The sequence below is a fragment of the Plectropomus leopardus genome, chromosome 3 (genome assembly GCF_008729295.1).
Source record: "Plectropomus leopardus isolate mb chromosome 3, YSFRI_Pleo_2.0, whole genome shotgun sequence".
NCBI lineage: Eukaryota > Metazoa > Chordata > Actinopteri > Perciformes > Serranidae > Plectropomus > Plectropomus leopardus.
Genome location: NC_056465.1, coordinates 11,643,908 through 11,669,806, shown reverse-complemented (window position 1 = coordinate 11,669,806; position 25,899 = coordinate 11,643,908). Strand labels below are relative to the sequence as shown.

Here is a 25,899-nt window from a genome sequence, read left to right as displayed (position 1 = left end):
CATGATATGCAGTCGTAATTTGTCATGACTCTTGTTGGCCCTAAACATCCGCCGATGGGAGTAAGGACTGACAAACAGGTGAGAAAAGCCACAGGCTGATCTCCTGTTGTCTCATCTTCTGTCATTTCACAACTCATAAGGTCACCGTTCAACAGTAAGCTATGTTTGATCCTCTTTTTGGCCACGGACACTGTTGAGGTTAGGTTGGTGTGTGTGATGCTGTGCAGAACACCCTCATTTCCGTTGGGGTAGCATGTTGCCATAGTGAAAAATAAGGAAAGAGGGAGTCTCAAAGTCTCAGCTGGAGAAACCAGGACATGATACAATGCTGTTGGAATTGGGGAAGTAGAGAGGGGTTGGTGTTTTGGGGCTACGTAGGGTTTTGACTTCTGTCATATTTCCACTCTTTTGTTTAGTTACAGAAAACATAGGTGCAAGATGCATTAAGCTGGATATATTTTTTTTTCAGTGTGTTCAACTGTGATCAGTTGTTATTGTGACAACACCTGCCAGGAGGAACGTAAAATGCATCACACTCACTGGTTCGAGAACTAGAACAGTTTTGTCGTATTCTTACACCTTTTTACCTTACTGAACAGAAAAATAAAACCATACAGCAATCCAAGTTTCTGTCTTTCACCAAAATAAGACTACTATTAGCCTAATTGTTAGTCATGTAGTTAGTTAGTCCACTGTCACAACAATCAGAAGAGGTAGGTGTGAAAATATGCTGATGTGCATGCTGTTTATGCCAAATTTCTCTGACTCTCAGCAGTCCCTGAGCAGCAGCTCTCACTTATTTCTCGAGGGCAGTTTCAGTTAACATGTTTCAACAAAAATGTAATTAATGGCCACAAAAGAAACAGAGAAATAACACTTACTGTATCATTTCAAAGGTGACACATTGCTCATTTGAAAACATACTACTCCATTGCTCATTTGGTCGTTACAGCAAAACCTTGCCCCAGCTGCAAGTCAGTTTGCGTTCTGGAAGTTAGCCCTTTACAACGGTTGCTGTGGCGATGGTACACATAAAAATGGCCGCCACTCTGGCCATTATGCAACACTGATCTAAAATGATTGTTCTACTTTTATTTTATTTCTATGGATTATTATTACTTTTTTATTTTTATTTTTTTTTTACAAGTAAAGCATTAATGTGTTAGTTTTGATGCAGACGTAAGCTTACGGCCATGACATTTAAAGCTAGATAAGTGTTTTCTTACCTGGTCCTTTCAGTGGATACTCCTTCCAATGATCTCTGAGCACAACATGCAGCACAGGATATTCAATCAGTGTTTTGAAGCTCAGGTTGTCCCTTAGGGTCTTGCAGATGTCCAACTCATGGTACCTATTTCAGATCAAATTAAGGGAAAAAAAAAAAAAAAAAACTCGATTACAAGGTAACTCAGTTACGGCATGCTGGTTAAATTATGTGACATTAGGCTCGTTGTAGGTAATTTCAAGTTTGCTAAGTAGCAGCAAAGACAGAGCAAACTGCTGTTGAAACTCTTTAAGTGGCAACTGTAGCTCTTTATTTCCAGCCGCCTCTGGCAATGTTGATGACTGAGAATCTTTAAAGGATTGATAGAGATTTGAGTCATGGCTTGGCACATTAAAGACCCTGCTTGGTGTTCGTCTCAAGAGACACGAAAAGGGTCTCTTCCCCTCCTTAAGCTCTTTGTGTGAGATGACATCAGTCTAGTCTTGTCTCTAAGTAGTCCTGTCACGCATTAGGGATGGTCATAAATCACCAGACTAAATAGTTAACTGGATTCTTGGGAGACACGGCTTGCTTCTGCACTCAACTGTTTCAGAACCATACAGCTTAGGCTGTCATCACCAAAATACAAGGCATCATACATTTTGGATATATAAAGAAACTGGAACCAACTCCACCTACTGTCAAACCCGCGCCAAACTTATGATTGTCGAGCCATTGTTTGTTTTGCTAAAAGCACAAGCAGCCTGAGAACCGCCCAGGTAGACACCCACTCCCAAAGCCAATCAAAGCACTGTGCTATAATGTGACATTTACAGGTCTGTACTGACGGGCCAGCTTCCAAGAAGTCCTCCCTCCTGGAAGAGTTTCTCTTAGGTGGGCTACAGATCATTTCACAAGATCCCACAAATAAACGGCCAAATGTGTTGGCACTTCCTGCAGGACGGGATAAAGGAAAAAAGAGATAGCCTGTGGGTCTCAAAGCACACAGGATATTTCTTGCCACAAATAGTTGCAGGATAATTCTGGCACATCTCTACATCAGAAGAGTAGAAATATCCCACAAAAAGATGGGTTATAGAGTAGAAAGGAAAAGATACCAGCTACAGGGTCAAAGGTTAAGCATTGAACCCAGTTTGTGAAGCTGGTATGTAGAAAGTAACTTAAGAAAGCAGGATATCTACAGGGGCTGCATCCATTTCCAATGTGCATACCAGTCAAGTCCTGTTTCCATTTCATCTGTTTTTATGTCTCACTTGTAATTAATTAATGCTCACGGATGTTTTTTATTTTTGCGGATCACCAAACTAAACAAAAACACGAGTGTTTGAAAACAACAGTGAAAGAAGAGTAGATGGCAAAGTAGATTGTGGCTCCCTGTGGTGTCGATGTGATTGTTAAAGTTCTGGCCATTTCTAGAAACATGGCTGGATGGCTCAGCCAAGAACACGCACACATCTGGTCTCTATATTGTGTTCTAGTGAATGAACAGAACAGAGAGCAAGACTGATGTTCCCTTCACGGAGGCTTCTATTGCTATCCCTTCCATCGCTGAGACCCATCAGCAGGGATATTGCACGAGGAAGGTGTACGAAAGGAAACTGCAAATATTTTCATAGCGACTAGACATGATTTTGATAACAATAACAATGCTGAAAACCCAGATTTTTCTTATGCAAAAAATAAAAGTCTGTAGTTGCCTGCTAGTTGATACCAGCAATGTTTTGTGAAACTGACTCTTGTTTGGGTTCATGTTGTTTTTGGATACTCTTTGCATGCTTCTGGCTGCAAAGGGTTTCCAGGATTGTGTGGTAATATTTTTAAGGTCATCTTTTGTTGTTGCCGTTGTTGTTGTTGTTGCCAAGACTATGTCCTCAGTGAACCTTATGTAATGACAGACTATGGCCTTTTTTAGAAATGTTATGAAATTAGCAAATCAGACCTTGCATAATGCACATAATACATATGCAAAAACCTGTTGATGTAATAATTTGCAGATCTCTGAAATATGTTCTGGTGACATTGCAGCTCATGATGAGCATGATCCAACTGACTGTCAAGTGTCATCTGAATGAATACCAGGACCAACAGTCTTCCAGCAGAACACTGCATTGTAACAAGACAACCTATGTCATTCACTTCATTTGTCTATGGTTTTAATGTTTTGTCTGATCAGTGTATAGTAGACTTACGCTTGTGCATTTTGCACTTGCACTCGCATTTTTTGGATTGACAAGATGTTTCATGTGTACAAATGAACTCACTACAAGGTCTGGACATTCAGAGCTCATATACAAACTCTTTTCTTTAGACTTGGGGTGAAGATACAGTGTTTATAGTACTCAAGCATTTCCCGGCCTATGATATCAAAGTTAAGACTGACAGGAAAACTCAATAAATAAAGATGGGCACTGACTAATACAGGTACAAATATTCCCACTATCCAACTGTGCGTGCGCTGAACAATTACGCAATATAATCTGCTTGCTATTTTGGTAACAATACCCAAAACCAGTCCAGCATTGCAGGAGACCTGAGGAAGCATCTGCAGCACAGAAACAAACTTGAACATAGCTTTAGGGCAAGCTGAGGGAGAGCAGATCGACAGGCTCAGGAGGGCTAAGAAGAGGGTTTGCCACAAATATGTGAGAGAAAACACTGCTTGGACAGGACAGAAGCATTACTGTCTGATGGATCCACAACACTAGTTTAAAAAAAACTGAATGCACGCACAGAGGTTTCCTTTCTTGGCTGGAAATGTAAAAACAGCATCTCTACTTCTGGCACGTCAACAAGTTGGCTAAGAGGAAAAGAAGAGGTAAGGGAAAGGAGTAAAGGGCATCCTCTGGATCTAAGGAGTGGGATGAATAAAACATAAACATTAAAAAATAAAAACACAAACAAACATCCAGACGGGTGTGAATGGATCTCTTGATGCAAAGTGTGTCTCCTTTCCAGTAAGAGAATGTTGACTGGTTACACAGCTATGTTTAGTTTAGCACAAGAGCTCCTTTATTGGAGTGGGTTGATATTCCAGTAGACATTCAATAACAAAAACATGCAGTCATAGCCTTTGTATTAGACTTGGCAAACAGCCTCTAGGTAGCCATGACTACTGCTGTCCATTACCTCACAACATTAATAATAAGCTTCAAAATTAGGGGCTTTCGTCTAAGACTGAAAAAACGTGGAGGCCACTTTGTGGTTGCAATGCTTTTACCTTGCTTGGGACCCCTTAAAATGGGATGTGACCTCAGCCTGGACCGGCCTCTCTTATTATTAGAGCTTTAGTATGTGGCTATGGTCCTGTTATGTAATAGTACCTAGTTAATTTAAGATAATTTTCCCTCAGACAAGCATCCTAATTTTGCCCTAATTCCTTTCATCTATCCCCAATATAATGTTGACAATAAACACTTCATAATCCATCATTATACAGCCTCATACTCAGAGCTATTAAGGTATGACGGGCAAATGTTACTAAGATGGAAAGTGAGACCGTTAGAGGGAGATTTATGCCCCTGTATTACTCATTATCACAGACTTGACAAGACATAGTCAAAACATTCTTTCACCATAGTCTGATTTCTGACTGTCAACATATCAGGCTAATAGCTGTTGGAGTCATCAATAAAATATTTCTCTGGAAACTAATAACACTGTCACGTGGATGATGCTAAATGTCATGACTCATTTATTAAAAGTTTCACTGGAAATGTCTGTACCTTGACATGACTATGTCATGTAATACTAGCCCGCTGACTAACACTGAATAGCTGACGGAAGCAAACAAGGCGTCACAACGTCAAAGAGATGCCATAGGGGGACGAAAATAAAGTTGTTAACATCGTGATAAATTTCATGTTTGTTGATATTTTCAGGTAAAAGAGTAAGTTGTAGGGCGGGAAAAGGGTCTTTCAATTAAATATGACATGAATTATGTATTACAGGCACATCCTATATAAAACTGTGTGCTTTCATCACTTCACACTGCTTCTTCTTGCGATAGCTAGAAGCCAGAAAGAAGTTTTGCATCTGTTTATGCAGTCGATTTGCAAAACAGCTTTGTTGTGTTTCAGAAGTGATATATGCTTTCTTGTGGAAGCACATTAGCAGATTCTGTTTGTATTTTTAACATGCTGGGGGGAAAGACCATGATGATTTCCGTATAGGATGACACTACATCCATTCCCTGGACAGGTGAATACATGTGACTTTGCAGTACTAAAAACACAACTGCAAAGTTCACTCAGTCTGTCTATTTTGATGCTATCTGGAAACACCTTATCAAAACTCCCAATTGTCTGATGTCATTATTAAAGGTTTAAAATGAAAAATGGGGTATTAGAGCTGTGATTTTCTTTGGCATAAAAGAGACCAAGTGAGTGGATTTCCCTTCAGTATTCTTAATAAACGTGCAAAACTGTGTAACTTTTTCATGTCACAATGCAGGCCATGATAATCACAAGAAAGGTATCACTGTGCTTTCTCTTGTTGCAATATTTGACATTGCACGTGTTATTTAGCACTGTATTGCTCCTAAGAGCACTGGGACATGTGCAAAATCATAAAACATCTGCAGAGTTGTGTCCTGTTACTCATGCAGGCATGCATATGTACCATAGCTGCCGCAGCGGGGTAACTCTTCACGTGTGTGAGAATGTGGAGAAATCCTCGGGTTTATCAGGCTCTCACAATCCCTGCTCTGTGGCTCGGACTTATGTAACATATGTTTAGCATCTAGGCTTTTTTTTTTTTTTGTTGTTGTGGGGGGGGGGGGGGGGGGGGGGGGGGGGGGGATACCCAAACGGAAAAGCTTACAATATAAGATCTATCGGGCCAAAATGCATGTATTATGCTTTATTTGAGAAGTAATATATTCTAGCTTCTGAAAATGTGCTTCTTGTGCACGTGCCTCATGCACAGCCTGATCTACATTAGTTCAAACATGGCTCAAATGTCTTCTCTACCACATCTATAATAAGTCATATTGAAATAACAAATTCTAGGACATGCTGAATGCCAGACTATGTAAATCACCACCTATACCTTGTACATCTTGTCAGCATCAGTATGAAATCCAGACCTCTAGACTTATGGTTATTGTTCTTTGTTTTGTTTTCAGTTTGTCACTGGTGTCCTTGCAGCTCTCTAAAATGTCACTCTGTGACACCTGAAAACATAGTGGAAGACATTCTGAAGTCTTTTGATGACTATAAAACCTTAAATGGTGATATGAAGTCCCTCTCACAAGTAGGAACTCCGCACCATGACTCGTTGATATAGTTTGGCTCCTATGCATTCAAAATTCCCTCCACCATGGCCACAAAAACACATGACACAGCAGAGTGGCCATCCAGACGAGGACTGCATACTGTACTCCAGTACCTATCCTGAGGTGTAATCAGTAATCTTTAGAATATTTACAATATGTCAATTTATCAATCACAAAATGTGATCAAGACTCACCTATAAATGCTTAGAACCACGCTGGTGACATTAATTTGGTACTAAGTAGCACTTTTAGTTCAAAAAACAACCATCTGACATTGTAGATCTTATGTGTGTGTGTGATTAGGCCTCATTTGTCTTTTTGGCATTGACCTGATTTGAAACACGAGTCAGCAAACGTATTTATTTTCTCCTAATTTAATTTTGACTTTATATTAGCATAAGCATATTCTGAGCTGTCCTCACAATCAAGTTACCATTAGCTTGTCTTTTCACTGACCTGCTAAGCCTGATACATTATTGACTTGTGATTATGCAGCGCGATAAACTACCTTGTAATGACGGTCATTGTGAAGGTGACGTTCTGTGGCATTAGAGTTAATGACACATTAAAAAGTATTCAAACTTTCATTAAATCCAAGTAAGGGCAAAAGGTGACAGCCTGACAGCTCATACTAAATCTTGGCTCACGTGTCACATCGCTACACTCGTCTTTCAGTAACGCCTCTCTATATGCTGCCATAAAACATAATTTATCTGTTTTGAAGGTGTGTGCAGCCCGGCCCACTGGGCAAAACAAAAGGAGCATGTGTAAGATACGAGGATGAAGGATGGGATGGGAGGTTTCATGACGTTTCATGCTGGCCAGGGGTGTAATTATTGTAATCATCATTCACGCCATGCCTAAGTGGAAATGGAGGGCAGCCAAAGAATGTGAAAGTAGGCGAGGCAAATGGGTGCTATCAACACCATTCCCTGACCCCATTTTCAAAAAAAAAAAGACAGACAGATGGGGCAGGAAGAGAGAGCACACAGGACAGAATCTTTGGCCACAAAAAACGAGTGTGAGACAGAGTGAAGGAAAGCAGAATTGGATTGTGTATGTGAAAGTTGCAAAGTATTTTCTTGACCAATGGCTTTTCTAAATGTTGGAATCACAGCCAAAAGGGGTGGAGAAAAACCTCTTCAGCCCTCCCTGCCAAGACTCTGTGCAGCTTTGCAGGAATTTACAAGTCACTGATGTCATGTTCATAAACAAATTATTTTGATTTGATACATGCTGAATAAATCAGCCATGACTGGCAAGTCTAATCAAACGGACAGAGCGGTCACATGGACCGGATGCCTGAGCGATGACAGGATTCTGACACACCATTTTATCTTATAGTCAAAACTCAGACACACGTCTAACATGAATATACACCAAGTATCTGGAACTTAAACTACACATTTGTCTGTAAGTCTTTATTTTACAACTTGGATATTTTTGTTAGTCCTATCCCATCTGATGCATGACCTCCAATTGTTTTTGCTTTATACATTTTTGTTGGTATTTCTATAGCTGCATTATAACAGCACTGAATCCTAAACTATAGCCAAATGTGACCAGTAAATCCAGAAAATCAGGATGGCAGAATCTACCACAGATGACTCATTTTGTTTTCTCTTGATAAAACTTCTTAAATAACCAAATTTTCTTTTGTGCTATGCTGAAAACAAATACTGGATGATCATATTATTTGAAATTCTCAAATATCAATATCGGACTCGAGTCACTATCAGTTGAGCTGTAGTGTGTAGGGTTGGCAACACAACTCTGTATATTTAAGGGTACCAGCTAAAAATACATCAGTACTACCAAGTATCGATTCACATTAAATCCACTGGTGCCAAATTTCTTTACCTGAGAGTGCATGCGGCCGACAAAACTGGGTTTAGACAAGAGGTGGAAGTGCCGCCAAGTGCCCCGAATCCTTGAAGCCAGCAAGGAGCTCAAAGGCCGACAACAGAGCTAAACAGAGCCGACCAGTTCAACTTGTGTGACTAGAAAAGAGCAGGGAAGCAATACTGCTTTTTATTCTACTACTTCAGCCCTGCAGCTTGTTCAAAAATTATATTTTTGTTATTAAAGAGAGAGTTAAGTACCAAAAAAAAGGTACAGGTGGAAACTGGTACCAAATTAGTGTTAACCATACCGCTTCAAATGTGAAGAGTGCCCATCCCTTGGTGAACAAGTGATTTTAGCACATAATACCTATTATGTGGCCCAACTTGTTGGACTAGTGGCAGAAGCCTTCAGCTGTTGAGATTTAAGACATGAAGTCAAAAAACAGCAGAGCTGTTCAGTCCTACCGAGACCTAGATTTCTTTTTGACCCTGCACCCACAATTCCAAAAAGAGGGAGAGCAAACATGCAGTACATTTCCCCCAAAGCTCTCAAAGATGTATCACAGTGCACTGGCAATAGGAAATGAGACAGGTGACACGTAGAATCTCACCTCACAGAGTTCGCCTTTCTCCCCTCGGCTTTCATGAAGACTTTCACATGATCAAACGGAGTGTGCACATACATCTTCAACCTGAAACAGAAATCCACATCAATACAGGAGGTTAGAGACTGAACTGGAAACTCAAAAAAGAAAATAAAAAACATGGACTGTGCATAATATCCTAGGATGGTTACCTTAAAGGTCAAGGCACAAAGAGCTCATTGAGGACAGGACAGACTGAATGTACACTTGTCTGGTATGCTGACTGATATATGTGACTGAGGTTTCTTGTGTGAGGGAAAATACTCCATGCAATTGACGGCCATGGCACCTGATCTCGCTGTAAACAGCCGGCCAATGAGCCACGGAGAGTTGAACCACGCTCAGTTGAATAAAGAGTAAGTGGACGTTGTGTCTAAATGTTTGGCAAAGGACCAAGTTAGGTGTCTATTTTAATGAGTTACATCTGACTGCAATATGCTCTGGCTGTAGTTTTTACAGTAGACTGCTTATTGCTGACTGTTATCAGTCCAAAGGTTAGGTCAGAGAAGTCAGATCGCTGTTCTGTTTGAGGTTCAGATTAGAAATACTGAATGTTCTGCAGTCAAAGAGCCTGCCTTGTTCACTGCAGTTCATGTTGGGAGAAACATAATCTTGGGCCGTGAAAAAAAAGAGAGAAGCAGGAGCAAAATTACAAAAGATAAAAGCAAGAAAGACAGATTGAGGGAATCAGACAGAACATGGAAAGACACCAGCCCAATCCCCTGTGACTGAAATTGGATTGAGCTGCTTGGTATTAAAGATCAGGACATAAAACAACCTTTGAATAAGAGCTTTTATAAATTCGCAAACTGAACTTTCTCCTTATTTAATCAAGATCAATTGAACCTATTAAAAGCAGTCTATTCATCTGCTCAGTTCACATTCAAGTCAAGCATAATTGTGGTTCCAAAGATCAGCAGAGTGTTAAATCCAGTCACATTCACAATCTACAGTTAATTTTAATTAGAAACAGAAAATATTTGAAATCTGTTGTGGAGAGGAACAAAGAGGACTTCAAAATAAAATAGTGAACATGAAACTGTAAGAGCGAAATTAACGTCTTGACCTTTTCCTTCTTATACACGACTTTAATACATGCAGATTGATTTGTACTTGGTCTGTAACTGAGGCATAATCCCGCTGCCAAACCCAATTACAGGGGTTCTGGTCTGGCATACAGACGACAGAGGACCTGTATACAGGTCTTCAAAACCAAAGCTGCAGTCATGGCTATGAACAGCCTTTATTTTTAGATGATGAATGGTGAGGAAAGTAAGTAAATTTGAAATACAACAGGTCATATGTAGCCCTTCTTAAACAGAGATGGCACAAAAGGGCCAATGGGAAGTCCCTTCTTTGCGCTGTCTTTGCATACATGTTGGTAACCCTTTAAACAAAAAAAATGGCATAACATGGCAAAAACAATCATTTATGTTCCCTGTTATATGGCAGCTGATCATGCTGCCAGACCTCATTGTTTTCACTATTTGCAGCCATTTATGGCCAATTATTGTTCTTTGAGTTAGCTGCTAACTGCTATCTGCTGCATTTTAAATCTCCCTGCAGAGGGTCGCACACATAACATATCGTCAAGCCTATCTTTCCTATGGCACCATCCTGCCGGTTGCCCTTTTTTTTTTTTCTTTTTTTTTTATACAAAGAAACAGTACTACCTCCACTGCCAGCTTAAAAGCAAGACAACTCTATCCCCTCATTCCGTAATCATACCTTTTATAAAGAACAGCGAGGCAGCATAAAGGAGCAATATTCCTGCCTTGAATAGGCAGTGTAAAACTTAAACTTATTCATTAATGCAGCACTGATGCTTCAGCTACACCTTTACACCACAGTTTTAGATAATACAAAAGCCCATATGCTATGTAATATTCCCAGGACAAGATGATGCAATAACAAATGAATGTTAACTGCGTCACAGTGGTGTTGGGTTGTGGTTAGTGTTTGATATAATATGCTGCAATAGTGCAGATATTACTGTTCCTGCATTTCAACAGCAATTATTGAAAGCAATTCAATTAGCTTTGTTTTCCCCAGTCTCATTCCCAGTTGTTATGAACTTGAGAATCCAGTAACTAAACACAGCTTTACAGCTGTTGCCAATAGCCAAAGTGCACATTTGAACTTTTCAAGAGAAAACAATAGGCTGAGCAGCAGTCATTATCCTTAAACATAGAGGTCTTCCAAACCATATATCAAACTTGTGTTGACTTCTAGGTCTATTATCACATTGTTAAATTTTCTACTTTTTTTTGTGAGTACAATGACTGAACCAAAACTATTTAGTAGCTGAATTTCTTCCACTAAATGCAGCACATTAATCTAAGGTTTTTGGCTTCTTAGCAGGAACTGTAGCTGATGGCTATAAATGAACTCAATATTACCAAAACAGACATGGTGACAAAGCTACATGCTGTGCACTTTAAATAATGCCCTTGGACGTATTGCCAAGAATATGGATATAGTTTTCACTTCAGCTATCCAAGTTCCATATGGTCTGCAGAAAAGGCTTTAGCACACCTCCATCTTGCACTGCTTCCACATTCATCAATGTGAACTGGCTGCTTGGCCACACTTTGCCATAAAACTCAGATGCAGTTGGATCCTGAAGCAGTTACTGAAGCTCTTGGGTAAATACTAACAACCACAACTTATGTACACAGCAGCCCACTGCTCTTTGTAAGGTCTGTAGCTGATAGTTGTTCTGCAGCTTAAACTCTGTGACACATGTATTTGACATTAACATGATGATGCAGTTTCATTAATCATCAAATAGCAAATCCTTCCTAAATAAATAGGAAGGAAATACAGGCACTACAAAAACGTGGAAAAATTAGGAAGAATTACATTAACAAGCCTATATTGTTGTGGCAAAATCATTAAAGAGCTAACATGTTTCAATCACTGCCAGTCTTCGTCAGGGCTTTAAAAACATTTACAACATAGGTATGACCCCACCTATATTGCATGAGGAACCAATAGGAGGCCATCAAGTCACCCAGATGATGAAATGACAGGTTAAACAAATAAAATATAAATGACAAATAATAATGAATAAACTAATAATAACAAATAATAATGAAAAAAACATAGTTTTTCGTGTTCCCCATTTCCATGAATGCCCAACATGTCAAGTTTTTGATGTATATTCGATTATAGAGCGATTAGTCATCGCTCTCTTTTTCTAAGCACAGATTTTCAAAGCACAAACTCAAATCAATCAGTAAACTAGGCAGTGTTGATCTTATATAAACCAAGATTCTGTTGTGACTCATTGTTGTGAATGTAACTCACAATTCTGCCACAGAGTTGAATATTTTTTGCCTAAAATGTTTTCATGAAACTAATTTTAGCTTACAGTTTAACTGTAATTTGAAATTGTTTGATACCAGCCGTCCGCCATATTGTTTCCTGCGCAAAAAACTTCCAAGCTCTTATTACATCAACTACGAGCAGGAGCGTTTATGGTCTGGTGTGTTGCAGTGCATTGTGGTAGTTGTAGGTTTTCTACCTCCTGAGCATAAGTGAATGCCACAGCCCTTTTTCTCTGTTTTCTCTGGTTATGTCACACCAATATAAAAGTCACTGCATTTTTCTATTGCAGAGACAGCCTAATTCTATAAAAAGACCATCTTTCCAGCAATGAAATACTTCTTTAAACGTTGATGGGACAAAGCTCACTTTTGACGTGTCACAGGGTCCGACTCTGTAGGGTGGATATAAGAGGTCAAGATCTGCTCCAAGGTTTGCTTGTCAGGGACCCTAAAACAAAAGAAGATTTTGAAGGAAAGAGCAAATATGAGAGACATTATGTGAAAGTTAACTTCTAAATCATGTAAAAAAAGGTCATAATGGATAAAATCTCTGTGTATCATTTACAATCCTGGACAAACACACATCTAAATGGTCCCTCCTGCCAAGTTGCAGACTGTGCACCATCATGGCACTCCTTCTGAGTATTGAAACAGTATTGATAACTTTGCTCTTTACAGAGTATACATATTATTCAATACATGGAGTATAGTTGTGTAACTCACCTCTTCTGACTGAACTCTGTGCTTCTCTGAGGAAAGATGAGCTTCAGGTGCCACATGAACAGTTTTTCTCTAAATAAGACACAGTAAAACTTGTTTTTAGTTTCAGCTTTTCAAAAACAGTAGTGTTTGATGCATGTTTTTCTCAGACAAATGAGGTCACCAGTGCTCTCACAGTATTCCCTTCAGTCAAACACAAATGCCCTTGTTTAAATTCAGAGCATAAAATGGATCCAGCCTTAATCTGTCCAAGACAATACGCCTGGCTGCTTCCAAAATCTTGTCCATCTGTGTGACTGTGTGTGTAAATGAATAAACCAGAGTCACCATGGAGACCATGACATATACACTGGATACTAGGACACCAGCTGGTGGATATCACATAATGATCACTTCTTCTGGGGTAATGCTCTGGGCAGCAACTATTAAACGTGGTTGGGGTTTTTTAGGGTTGCTGGGCGTGCTCTACAACCAAACATTTATCTCCTAAACAGCTGCTGTGTTACCTCCTAATGTAATGATGCAGAAATAGCCAGCAAATCATAAAATATCAAACAGTTCTTATTTCATCTTTAGCATTTTACAGTAGTGGATTAATTACTATTAATTTGGGATTTTGTCTGCCTATATGCCAATTTGACACATTAAAATAAATCTCATATTAAAGCGAGCGAGTCCTGTTATGCAGATAAAACCAAGAAAACCATAAAAGTATAGTTTTTGTAGCCCTTGAGAAACAGAATATAGTCAACTGGCACAGGCATGAATAAGTCCTGCACTCCAGTCATATACCCAACATACTGAGCTGAACCTAACTACAAGGACGTGAGTTGACCAAGACCACAGAATTTGCCATATATAGGGTGGAGCTGATTCATCAACCGATTCTCCATCAGAGCAGAAGGACGGAGGCCTTGATGGATCTGAAGGATGAAGATGAAACATGCGGCCCAAAGCATAATTGTAAGGCACATACGGGAGACCTTGTTATTAGGGCTCACCAGCAAAGATTCAGAGTGCAACTTGGAGGTTTCTTTTGATATCTGTAATATAAAGATTTTTGTATCTTTTTTTGACCTATCTAAAAACAAGCTCTGCACAGTTATCGTGGCTTGATTCTCAGCCTATTCTGGGTATACAACTTGTGGTTTTGTTTTGAAATAAGAATCCATATTTGCCATGTTAATATGCTGTAATTTTGTAATGTTTAAAATTTTAACAGATGTACAGTTATATGCTACGTTCACTGTTTCATGCTAAGCATTAGCATGTTCATATTCTATGTTAGCGATAATCTTCAAAAATAGGCCAGCTACCAGTCATTTTTTAAGCAGCAATGCAAAACTAAAATTACCACCTTGTGGATGTATGCCAAGTTGCGGTTACATTCATGTCTGTGAAAACATGGATGCGTCACAAACATCTTCCTTTCTGCTGCACAGAAGATTTATACAATCAGCACAGTTTTAAGGTGGGCACCAAAGATTAGTGTCACCATTTCAGTATCTGACCAAATGACTCTCCTTCTGTTCCTAAGTTATGACGTTGAGTAATGGCCAGAAAAAAGTGTTTTTGCAGAACATAATGATGCCAAGGTGGAGTTGACCTTTGACCCTTTGGGGGTAAAATGTCATCAATTCATCATCTCCTTCTATTAGACATTTTTTGTGAAATTTTGGCATAATTACTTAATGAATTCTATAGCCAAAAACATGTTTTGTGAGGTCACAGTGACCCTGACCTTTAACTTTTGACTATCAAATTATAATCAGTTCATCCAAGTAGATTATGGAAAATTTGGGGGAAAAATGAAACATTTCCCTTAAGGCCTTGAGATATCAAGTTCATAATATGTGTATATATATATATTGTTGTCTATAATTGAGAATGAAATATTTGATATTTGAGCATAATGGGCACACAGGCACACATTTAGACCTAGGATGAAATTTGTGTTTTTCATTAAATGTATATGTTAATTTTAATTAGTATTTGCAGAATGATAGCAACAGCAAGTGTTTAACAATTTATGTTTTTATTCTCTAGTATTGACTAAGACTTGTTCAATGTTCAAACACATTTTGTAATTTTTTTGTAAATGGAATTACGGCAAAATACTGGTCAAATGAATAAAACAATGCAAAAATATAAAGTACATATTCTGACAGACTTAATTATCACCTACAATGAGCAGCTCAACACTCATGTCATTCCAAGCAGCAAACTCCAAAGAAGTGCCAAAAACTGTAGTTCCTGTAGTTGAGGATGGCTCCAGAAATGAGTCAATACCCACAGACACCCATGTTAAAAGGCTCAACTTAACAGCAAAAACAGATATGTTACAAGCCTGGTACAAAAACTAGTTTTGATCTCTAAAGCTAATGTTACCATTCATGACAACCATATGGAGGGTAAATGCTTTTTATATAACTCGCCTGTTTACACTTTATTAAGGCTTACACATATTAAAGGGCGGAGCTGCTTGAGTGGCAGGCAGCCTTTGATGCATTGCTACAGTCTAAGAGTCAGATCCAATTTCTCGTCCAAATATGTTCACTTCTGGCTCCAAGACAAACAACATGGCGGCAACTGAAATGCCTAACTCGAGGCTTCAAAACGGAGTCTATAAAGTAAAGGGCGACGTCACGGTAGCTAAGTCTATTATTTAATAAAGTAAATGCTTTGACAGGCGATCTGGTGCTTTTGAGGTTGTTTTGTGAATCCAGATGGTAGCACTATAGAACAGGGGGCATGTTTTGTTTCCCTGAAAACAAAGACAGGATGGGTAGGAGGAGTTGAAAAGTGAAAAAGTATGTGCAAAACTGGCAGAACACCCAATGAAAGGTGCTTATGAGTCACTACTCAGCTGTAAGGAGAGGGTGAAGGGGTAAAGCTGTAGGCAATAGGCATGCTGGGAGTGTAAACTAGGGGCTGGGAGGGGATTCCCTACGCAACTGTAGACGCACCTAACACCTCTAACCCCTGAGTCAGAGGAATTTATGTTCACTCAGTTTTGGCAGAGTTTCTACTTTGGTGCATCGTTGTGCATGCATGTGTATACGTGCGCAGGTGTGCATGTGTTGGTGCGTGCAAGCAAATTGAGGGTGGAGAGCCAGGTGTGATGCCATTATTCTGTCATTACAGTGAATGGAAACTATGTCTTTCAATGGAAAAGGGGCTTGCCCAAAGATGCATGCAATCATTTCAGGCAAGGCCACAGTGCATACCTGGGATAAGTGCCATCATTCATTGTCGGGGGGGGGGGGGGCAACAAAAAGAAGTCAAAAACAGAAGCATCAACAGGGGAGGACGACAGCTTTGAATACCAGAACCTGCTGAAAAATATCAGGACGCACAGCCTAGTCCTTCAGCAGTAATTGCTGGAGGGCCTTGAGCATGGCATTTAAACTCTAAAGGAGAGCAAACAGTGAAAAGATAGTTGTGCAAGGCAATTTCCATGTGTATCTGTGTATATAAGAAGTACAATTCCTGCTGAAAACATGCCTGTTTAAAAAGATTAAGCGCTTAAACCACACAAAGATTATGTTGAAAGGTTGTCTAACCTAAACAGAATCCCATGCAGTAAGCTATCTGCTACCTTACATGCCCTGCATTAAAAGGCATTTTCTCCTTCAAGAGGGATTATTCATCAAACAGCTTGTTAGACCACAAGCACTAAGCCTAACCAAATACAATAGGACTGGCCAGAAGAGAGTGCAAGAAATGTAAACATGTTTCATTATTAATACTGTACAAATATAAAACATTTGTTTTGAAGACAAACACTGACTCCTGCAAATCTCTCGGTTTATAACTGAGCTACTAAATGGCCATCAATCTGTAACTGCGAGTGTGTTTTAGGTTTGCATACACGTGCGGAAAAAAACCTAATTTTCTCAGGGTACACAGGCAGGCAGGACATTTTATGATCAGCTCTGGAAGTTACAGTGTGTGCTCCGGATTCAGATTTTGTTTATTTTGTCTCATTCTGAAACCTCAGCGTCCTGGGTAAAATCCCTCAAGGATTCAAATGATTCTCAGCAGCCTGAGTTGCTTAGAGAGGATGGAAGTGGTCATTTCTTGCTGCTTCCCAAGGGGTTGCTGCGTTCTCTTTCTCGAATTAGCAGCACAATAGTATTTTGTTTTCAACGAGCGTCGACCTCCAAGGCTGAAAAATGATTGCAAAAGTGCAAAAAACTGCAGTTCATCAATGGCCACTTGAGGCTGCTTCCAAAACCGAATAATCTCCATAAACTCCCATGTTAAAATGTCCAACTTTGCAAAATTTAACATGTTTTACAGCCTGGTTTTGAACTCTATGGCTAATTTCAAGATTCATGACAACTGTACAGAGGGTGAATATTTCACCCCATAACATTTTATCAAGGCCCAAAGTTATGCATATTTAAGGGTGCAAATGCTGAGTGACAGGCTGTCTGTAAGGCATTGCCATAGTCTTTGAGTCAGATCCACCCTTCACTTCTCACATATGGTCACTTGTGGTTTAGAGGAACAAAGATGGGGACGGCTGAAATGCCAAACTCGAGGCTTCAAACAGATCCAGTCCACAAATCAATGGGTGAAGTCACGGTAGCTACGTCCATTTTTTATACAGTCTATGCTTTTCACCCACTATGCTACACATTATGTACACAATTGAAAAGAGCTAAAAATCCATACTCTGGATTTCTTATGAAAACTTCAAATCTTTAAACCAGAACCACAGGAAGCCTCACTTGCAGGAACAGCGGCCCGTCATTGAATTTGTAAAATATTTGTTATACATTTCAGTCTGTCACTGTATTTCAATATGCAAGCTAGAAATTTAAATAATTCAAGCCTTGAGCCAAACTGAAAAGTCATCAAAAACACAAGTGATGATTCAGGACATGTCAGGATGATGTCTTTCTTATAAAAAAAAGTGGTGAGAAGTGGTCATCCCCACTAATGGCTGTTAGTCATCTTTGCCCTGAACAGCTTTTTAAATACACATCTGGTGTCTAGGCTTTGCTGAGTACAGTTTCTGTTCTGTTCTGTTCTTCACAGACCTGACAACAGAACTATAAGCACGAAGGGTGACACTTTAGTTCTAAAAGCATAATTTACATATATAACAAATAATTGCAAATCATTAGCATTTAAAGGAAGCAACTTTCCCTCTCTCTGTAAACTCAAATTGAGTCTGAGAAACTGTCTGCATCCATAAGAGGGGACTGAGATATAAAGCAGACCCAGAGGAGGATGGATGAATTCATTAACAAAAACACACTCTGTTGATTAAGTAAGCGATTGGAGTCGCTTGTGCCATCAACACTAGAGAGCAGAAAGCCTGACTGGTGGTCTGGCAATCACAGCAGATCCATCTCATGGGATTAAGGATTGGACAGATCCAACAAAAATGGTGAGGCACATGCAACCATGTGTCCTGTGTATCGCGCCCGTCAGAGGCAGAAGCCAGGATTTGGGTGGCAAGTGGGTGCTGGTGGAATGAGATGACAGGACTTTGGGACCTCTTTACTGAGAAACAACAAATAAATTCAGTATCCAAAGCTGTGTCTGAATCCACAGCCTCAGAGGGTGGAGTGGCAGGGAGATTGATGAACGAAAGAGAGAGGAGACAAAGATTACAGGCAGCTGTATCATAAGACTCCGTCTTAAAGTCTTGGCTTGAGCCTGAGTTGCTGGACAAACGCCACAATGTTAAGTTATAGGTATGCTTTCCCTAAAAAGTTTAGAACACACTGCTCCTCCTCAGTTCAAATGTGGAGGGTCTCAGTATGCATGTGGACTTCAAATGAGCTAAACTAGTCTAAAGTCACACTAGCAGCTTCACAAGTCTGTGATGACCATTACCAAGGAGTAAAAAAGATTGTTGAAAGGTTGACGAATGGTGAGACATTTTTGCGAGTCTTCGAGTCTTACTACTAATAGGGCAAGAAACATAAATTTAAGTCTGATGTGCATAGGCAGTAGCTGAAAGTAACCTTACATGAACTACCATGTTGGACCAGTGGAAAGTTTGACCCGAGATGTAAAGTCAAAGGATGATTCAGGTCATTGGGATTTATTCTCTGAAGACCATGAATCTTAATCCATCCAATAGTTGTCAATATATTTTGCCAATGTAGCCACCTCTAGAGCCAAAGAATTAGTGTTGCTTAGAAAGTGAGAGAGGTCTAATGGCCAAAAGTTGTTAACGCTTAAGTTCTTCTGCCCAACAACAAATCTATGTAATTAATTTTGAACAACACATGGGAACCTAATCATTAAAATTCAGTCAACCAAACATGACACCTGGCAGGTTTAAATTCTCTCTAATTCATGCAGCACACTCACATTTCTGGTTAATTCACAGTTTGGAATTTCACCCAGAGCCAGAGAGCAGCATGTTGCCCATAGTTATGTGGCCAATTGTGATGACAGCGTTTGCAACACTGATGAAACTGCTGCTTGCCATTCTGATGCGAGCTCTGCCGCGGATGGCAGCCGGCGTAGACTCTGCTCTGCATCAGCAGTGGTTAATCAAGCCAACAGCAGCCAACAGACTGTCTGCTGCAAGTTTAAAAAACATTTGACTAAAGCTGCTGCTGATTATTTCATTTAAACTTAATTTCTGGAAAGTAGAAGTCGTGGTGCACGTGAGTGTGCGATGTGATGAATTGTCATTTGCCATGAAATCTGGAGTGAAATATGGGTCTGTCTACTTAAATCCATTGCTGCATTTATTTATCATATGAACTATTTCTTACACCACTCAGGTTTCTGCAAACCAGTGATGAATGTCATTGCTACATTACAGCATTTTCAAAACTGCATAAATTGAGATACTAAAATTACAACCCTTTTCCATCATCCTAGCAATGCAAGCTGTTGCTGTGGCATGTTGTGCAAGTGTGTCTCCACTTCACCTTCACAACAGGAGAAGAAGACCAAACCATTATACTTTGATGATGCCAAATTCACTGTTCAACTTTAAGTAGTTCCGTACCCCTTTATAACACAAGATTCATTGTGGTCTAGAGTTCTGAAATACTGCCAAAGGAACATGTAAACATCCCTGTTTTCACTTTGGCCAACCACAAAACTGAAGCATAGTAAATGTGCTTCAATAGCACCCCTACCATTTTCTTTTCTATGCTAGTGCAGCCGTAATGAAATCTGGTGACGTCTGTAGAAATAATGTTAGTGCAAACCAAACACTTCCTCCTGCTGCTGCTGCTGCTGCTTCAGATTAAAAGATTCGCAAAAGCAAACCAGTGGAAGGCTTTCATTATGAATCAGAAACGAGAATGGTTGACTTAGGCTGGGACATGCTTTTCTAGAAAGTACGTAGGTAAACATGATTTTTCTGAGATATTCACTTGGCTCTTTATTTCATACTTTAACAGATTGCTGTACTGTTAACATGTTTTTTCTTTTCATCTTGAGTCTACTTTCCGACATGGGTTGGATCCACCAATCAGCTTTGTTAGCACTTAGGTCTATTGGACACATCTTTAAGATGCAGGAGATGTGACCTGTGAGCTGCTCAGTTCACTAGGCCCAGGAATCTATTTGATGAGTATGACTCTCATGGTTTCCCAGCATATGACTTTTTTGGTGGTAACCTACCATGATTAAAACATCTGCCACCACGTATTCATCAGGAGCACAATCAGAATATATATTTTGTTTGGTTTCTCATTGCACCATACTCTCGAATAGCAGACAGTGTCCTCGACACAGATGGAGCAGGAGACTGCCAGGCGTAGTGAAAGTAAAACTTAACCGTTCATTGTGCTGGGTGTAAAAGTTTGCTTTCACTTGACTCTGCAGTACCTACTCCACCTACTGAGGAAAAAAGAGAACTCATGAACAGCTCTGCGCGCATTGAGTTAACAGTCAGACAGTCATTTTCTGTAACCGCTTGTCCTCGTAAGGGTCGCGGGGGGGCTGGAGCCAATCCCAGCTGTCATCGGGCGGAAGGCGGGGTACACCCTGGACAGGTCGCCAGACTATCGCAGGGCCGACACATAAAGACAGACAACCATACACGCTCACAGTCACACCTAAGGGCAATTTAGAGTCACCAATCAACCTGACCTGCATGTCTTTGGACTGTGGGAGGAAGCCAGAGACCCCGGAGAGAACCCACGCAGACACGGGGGAGAACATGCAAACTCCGCACAGAAGGGCCCCCGCCCACGGACCAAACCCTGTTCCAACTGGGTTTCGAACCAGGGACCCTCTTGCTGTGAGGTAATAGTACTAACCACAACAACACCGTGCCGCCCGCATTGAGTTAGCAGACCCGCCAAAACATCTGAATTTAGAGAGCAGACACAGAATGATAAAGAAAAAGGGACGCAAGATTTGAAAAGACTAAGTCTGTTGACCACCTCCACAGCAAAAGCAAAGTGGTATCAACAGTTATCAACTTCCAGCTCAAAACAAAGCAACACCTTTGACACTGACAACCTCAGATGGTGGTTGCATAATTTAAATTGAAATCTTTTTATCTGTCAATCATTACAGTCGGGCAATTGGCAGTTGAAAATTTACCCCTTTGCGTATGCCTATTTTTATACACTCACCACACACATGTATTAATCAAGGGGGACAGTGAGGGGGCAGCCATAGTACAGCAAACCTGAAGCAGGCTGGGGGATTAGTGCCCTTCTTAAGAGGAACTTGGCAGTCACTCGGAGGTGACCTGGAACCTTTCTATCTGCCAGTCCACACTCCATACTTGGTCTGTATGGGGACTTGAACCCTGCGACCCTTTGGTGCCCAAGCCAATTCTCCAAAGACAGAGCAACTGCTGTGTTTGGTGTTCAATATATGCATGAAATGTTTGACACGGTGCAAGATAAAATTAAACATGGAACCCCACATTACACACGGCAACATATGGTGTTTCCAGTAGTCATATTTGCTTAGTTCATTACATTTGGGGATCTATTTTTGTGTGATCAACAGGGGTGTCCCAATGCGATCTCAAAGATTGGACTCGGACCGATCAAGGCATTTTTTTAGCTGATCTGGATCGGGAATATTAAGCTTGTAGAACCTGATCTAATCCTTTATTTTATGTCAGCTGTCACACAAGTGTTTTTACTTTCTTGCACAACAACAAGGAATCCAACCTTTATCAACTCATAAACTCGTGTCTGTGTAGGAGCAGCAGCTGAGCCCTGCTCGCTGCAAAACACTGCATACTTTTAAACAAAAATGCAGAATGAAGCAGTTCATTAACATTTAGTCAAGCATAGGCTATATATTGGATTCAAATTAATAACTTTGAAGAGGCTTACTTAAAGTGTGCACTGTGCAGCTGTAATTTCTAAAAAAAATATAAGTATCAGGTCTGGTAATCGGCAGATATTCAATATTTAATGACTTGCATTGGGATCCTGGACAAAAAACCTGTGACTGAGATTTCCCTAGAAATTAAGACACTATATTTACTACAAGATTATTTCCCCTTAGAATTATGAGGTAGAACTGATTTTGAGTTCACTTTTCTCCAACATCTGTCAATATCACGGAACAAAATATGAGGTCTCCTCTAATCCAGAGAGCTCGGTTAATTGAGGCCGATTCCCAATATATGGCAGAGTGACATACATCGCACAAATCCACCCCTTCTCGAATTACTAATTATCTGAAGTTATTATAGAAATATGTGGAGTTATTATCCACAGTAACTGCCTCTGCAATGTGTTGTCCAGTCCACTCAAGCTGTCTATGAGGAAAATGCCCTGCCATGCCAGGTTGAGGCTGTAGAAAACATAATTCCACCCTAAAACAGCTACTCCCAACATACTGCCAAATGCCAGCTATTATATACTTACCCTCCAAGAGCTGGACTGAGAGGCAGCTGTGACTCTGTCTATCTCTTTGCTGTTTGTACCTTGTATTTTAATTAGTCACCGGCATAAGATGGAGAGGAAAGTAGCTGCATGGCCATTATTGTGAGTACAAACATTTAATCAAAGAGACGAATGCTCACAAACTCATACACATGCGTTCACACACGCACGCACACCATCGCCAGGCATGAAAGCCCTCTAGTCAGCTGTCTGCCAATAATGATCCTTCTCTGGCAGCATGAGTGCGTAGCATGAATATGTCGCTAACCAGCTGCAGTCACACTGCTCACACATCTGCTTTTTATATTATGTACTTGGTCGATTCTGAAACACATTCTCTCTCAATCCCTTGCAATTTATTGTATACCTTTCATCCCACTCCTTGTGTCCATTTGCAGGTCTTTGAGTGGGACACTGTTGTGGTTAGATGAAAAATCTTCACAGTGAGACATAGTGAAACTAAGCAGACTAAGCAGAAATAATGCTGTGCATCTTAGCCAAAGATTCCTCTAGTGAAGGAGAAACATCATAAAGATTCTTCTTGTGTCTTTTAGTTGCACATTCCCCATGTTGTTAAAGCTTTACAAAATAATCTGACATTCTGGTCTTATCCTGCAAAAATCTTTCTGTCACCATCAAGTGCTGAGCAGGGAATGAGGATTATTGGGTTTGAGGGTGGGCAGAGTGTGCTACTACAACCTGACATAATGTTGCCTCATCCTGAGATGTGACGTGCACATTTAACTCACCGCCTGCAAAACACCAGAGACAGACGTGACAGAGTGGTAGACTTTAAGGATGGAAAAGAGGGTGGTGAAAGGGAAAGTAACAACATTCAACCAGCTGTAGGGACTGACAAAGGATTCTTTTTAGTGGCAATCCTGATTGGCACCCAATGATGTCCCTGGGCATTTCAGACTCGTAAAACTTTAATATGCAGTTCAATAACCATTTTTCCCTCTTCCCCTCCTCTATTCTTCCACAGAGGGATTAAAGTGGCAGGGGTCAAACTCAGAAGAAATGGGAAAATGAGTGGCAGAGGGTTGTCCAGAGAGGGAGAAAAGATGCCAGACATGACAAGACCACCGGTAGAACTGAGCAAAATGGAGAAGTGCCCATGCAAAAGCACTGCTTCATACTTCAGGGTCTAAAGGAAGTAATAAGCCTCACTCACAAGTCTGAAAAGTTGACCACACTGAAATAATTTCTCCCAAAATCATTAAACTACCAATGGGGGAACAGTTAAATAACAAAACCAGCCTTGTTGGAGGTGCTGTATGTCATTGTGTGTGTTAAATGTAATTTAAATGATAAAATAATCATTAAAATGAATCATTTGGGATAGTTTCTTGGCCACAGGGAGTCTTCTTCTGTTAATTTTTTATTAATTTCTCAGTAAAGTTTGCATCACGAGGCAATGCATATTGGAAGATTGTTCACTTTTTTTGTGACCATAATTACTGACTTCGTCAACAACACCAGGGCTGTCCAGCTACAACACGAGGTAACATGTTAAAATACCACTTGTGAAAATATCACACATTTCAATAACGATGAAACTAGCTCCTGACAAATTTCAGATGAGGTCAACTGCTAAGAAACAGCTGGGCACTGATCTTCTCGCTGCCAAGCTTCTCTGAAAACTAATTTGCAAGTAGTCTAACCGTACATTTGGTACAGAGAGTGCTATTACTTCAGTCCTTTTGACCTTTGGTGTCAGGACATCTGAGCTTGAAGAGACTTACTGATGATAGACATAATAATGCTAAAATACAGTTTTACTTTTAGGGTCCAGGGTGTAGGATTTGGGGAAATGCATAGGTAGAAATTGGAATAGAAGTTGTTTTTTTTTTCTCTGTGTAGTTTGCAGCCTCTCTGAAACAAGATATTTTAATGGAAAACTTTATTCAGTGTTTTTACTGGTTTTATTCACCTAGTGTGTTTGTTTTGGAGAGGACGAGACCTCTGCAGATAATTTGGCTCCTGGTAAAAATCCCTTGAAGGTCTGGATGCTATCAGAGTAAAAAGGTGAGCACACATTAGCAGGTGCTGGGCTCAAAGTGTCTCTGCAATGTGCCAAACATAGAAGAAACGCTGATTTGTAACATGATACTGCTTTATTCACTGTTTTCAGTGGTTTTAATCACCTGATTTGTTTGTTTTGGAGAGGAGGAAACTTCTGTGGTTAATTCAGCTCACGATATAAACCTCTTGCACAATGAACGCTGAAGGAAGTCTAACCGGGAGAAGTTTCAGCTGACTGTATCTTCAATCATCACCTCTACATGCCTCTAAACCCCCGTAAAATTTTATTGTGAAAATTTTGTTTGCAATTTACAATGGTCCCTGTCAATTGAACTTTTAACTAAAATGAAATGCATGTTAAAAAACACGTCTTCAAAAGTCAATGGATGTATGACAATAGTGTGAATTATATTTTTACATATTACAGTAAAACACGTGCGGTCATGCTGTGGAGGCGATGCACTGCAGCTGCCCGTTGACGGTTTGTCTACAGCACAGAATTCGGTGCCATTGATCCTCAGAAAGATGAGTGCATGTGGGTGTCTGTGTGCTTATTGGAAGCTGTTAATATCCTGAAACTGAACACATCTGACAAGGTTACCATCTACCACCTGACAAGTTGTCACAGAATAATGACCAGCTGGAAACAGTCTCCTCCAGCACAACATTAAATTGTCGTGAAATCAATAGTAAACCTCAACATATCTTAGTTTTTTCAGAGACCGGTGTGCTAATATCGATAACACCTCTACCGCCTCAGGTAAAATATCACTCACAAGGACACGAGTAGATGTCCACAGCCTTTCATCATCATGCACCACACTGCCATGAGATAACCTGAAAAGAGTCCCCATGAGATACTACTGCTGTTAGGGCTTAACAAGAGTGCCATCCTGTGGTAAAGAGAAACATCACTAATCAGAGGCTCATTTTGCTCCACATTAAGCTGGGCTTAACTTCACCAGACAATGAATGTTGTCTTTGACTGT

General features: G+C 40.1%; 1 protein-coding gene across 1 annotated transcript in view; it reads right to left on the bottom strand.

Moving 5' to 3' along the window:
• Positions 1-25,899, bottom strand: part of znhit6 (zinc finger HIT-type containing 6) — a 39,101-nt gene that overhangs the window by 4,669 nt on the left and 8,533 nt on the right. The window contains exons 6-9 of the mRNA XM_042484234.1: positions 13,038-13,106; positions 12,682-12,762; positions 8,953-9,033; positions 1,227-1,351 (exon numbers count right to left, since the gene is read on the bottom strand). Coding sequence (XP_042340168.1) covers positions 1,227-1,351; positions 8,953-9,033; positions 12,682-12,762; positions 13,038-13,106 — 356 coding nt within the window. The remainder of the gene's footprint in view (positions 1-1,226; positions 1,352-8,952; positions 9,034-12,681; positions 12,763-13,037; positions 13,107-25,899) is intronic.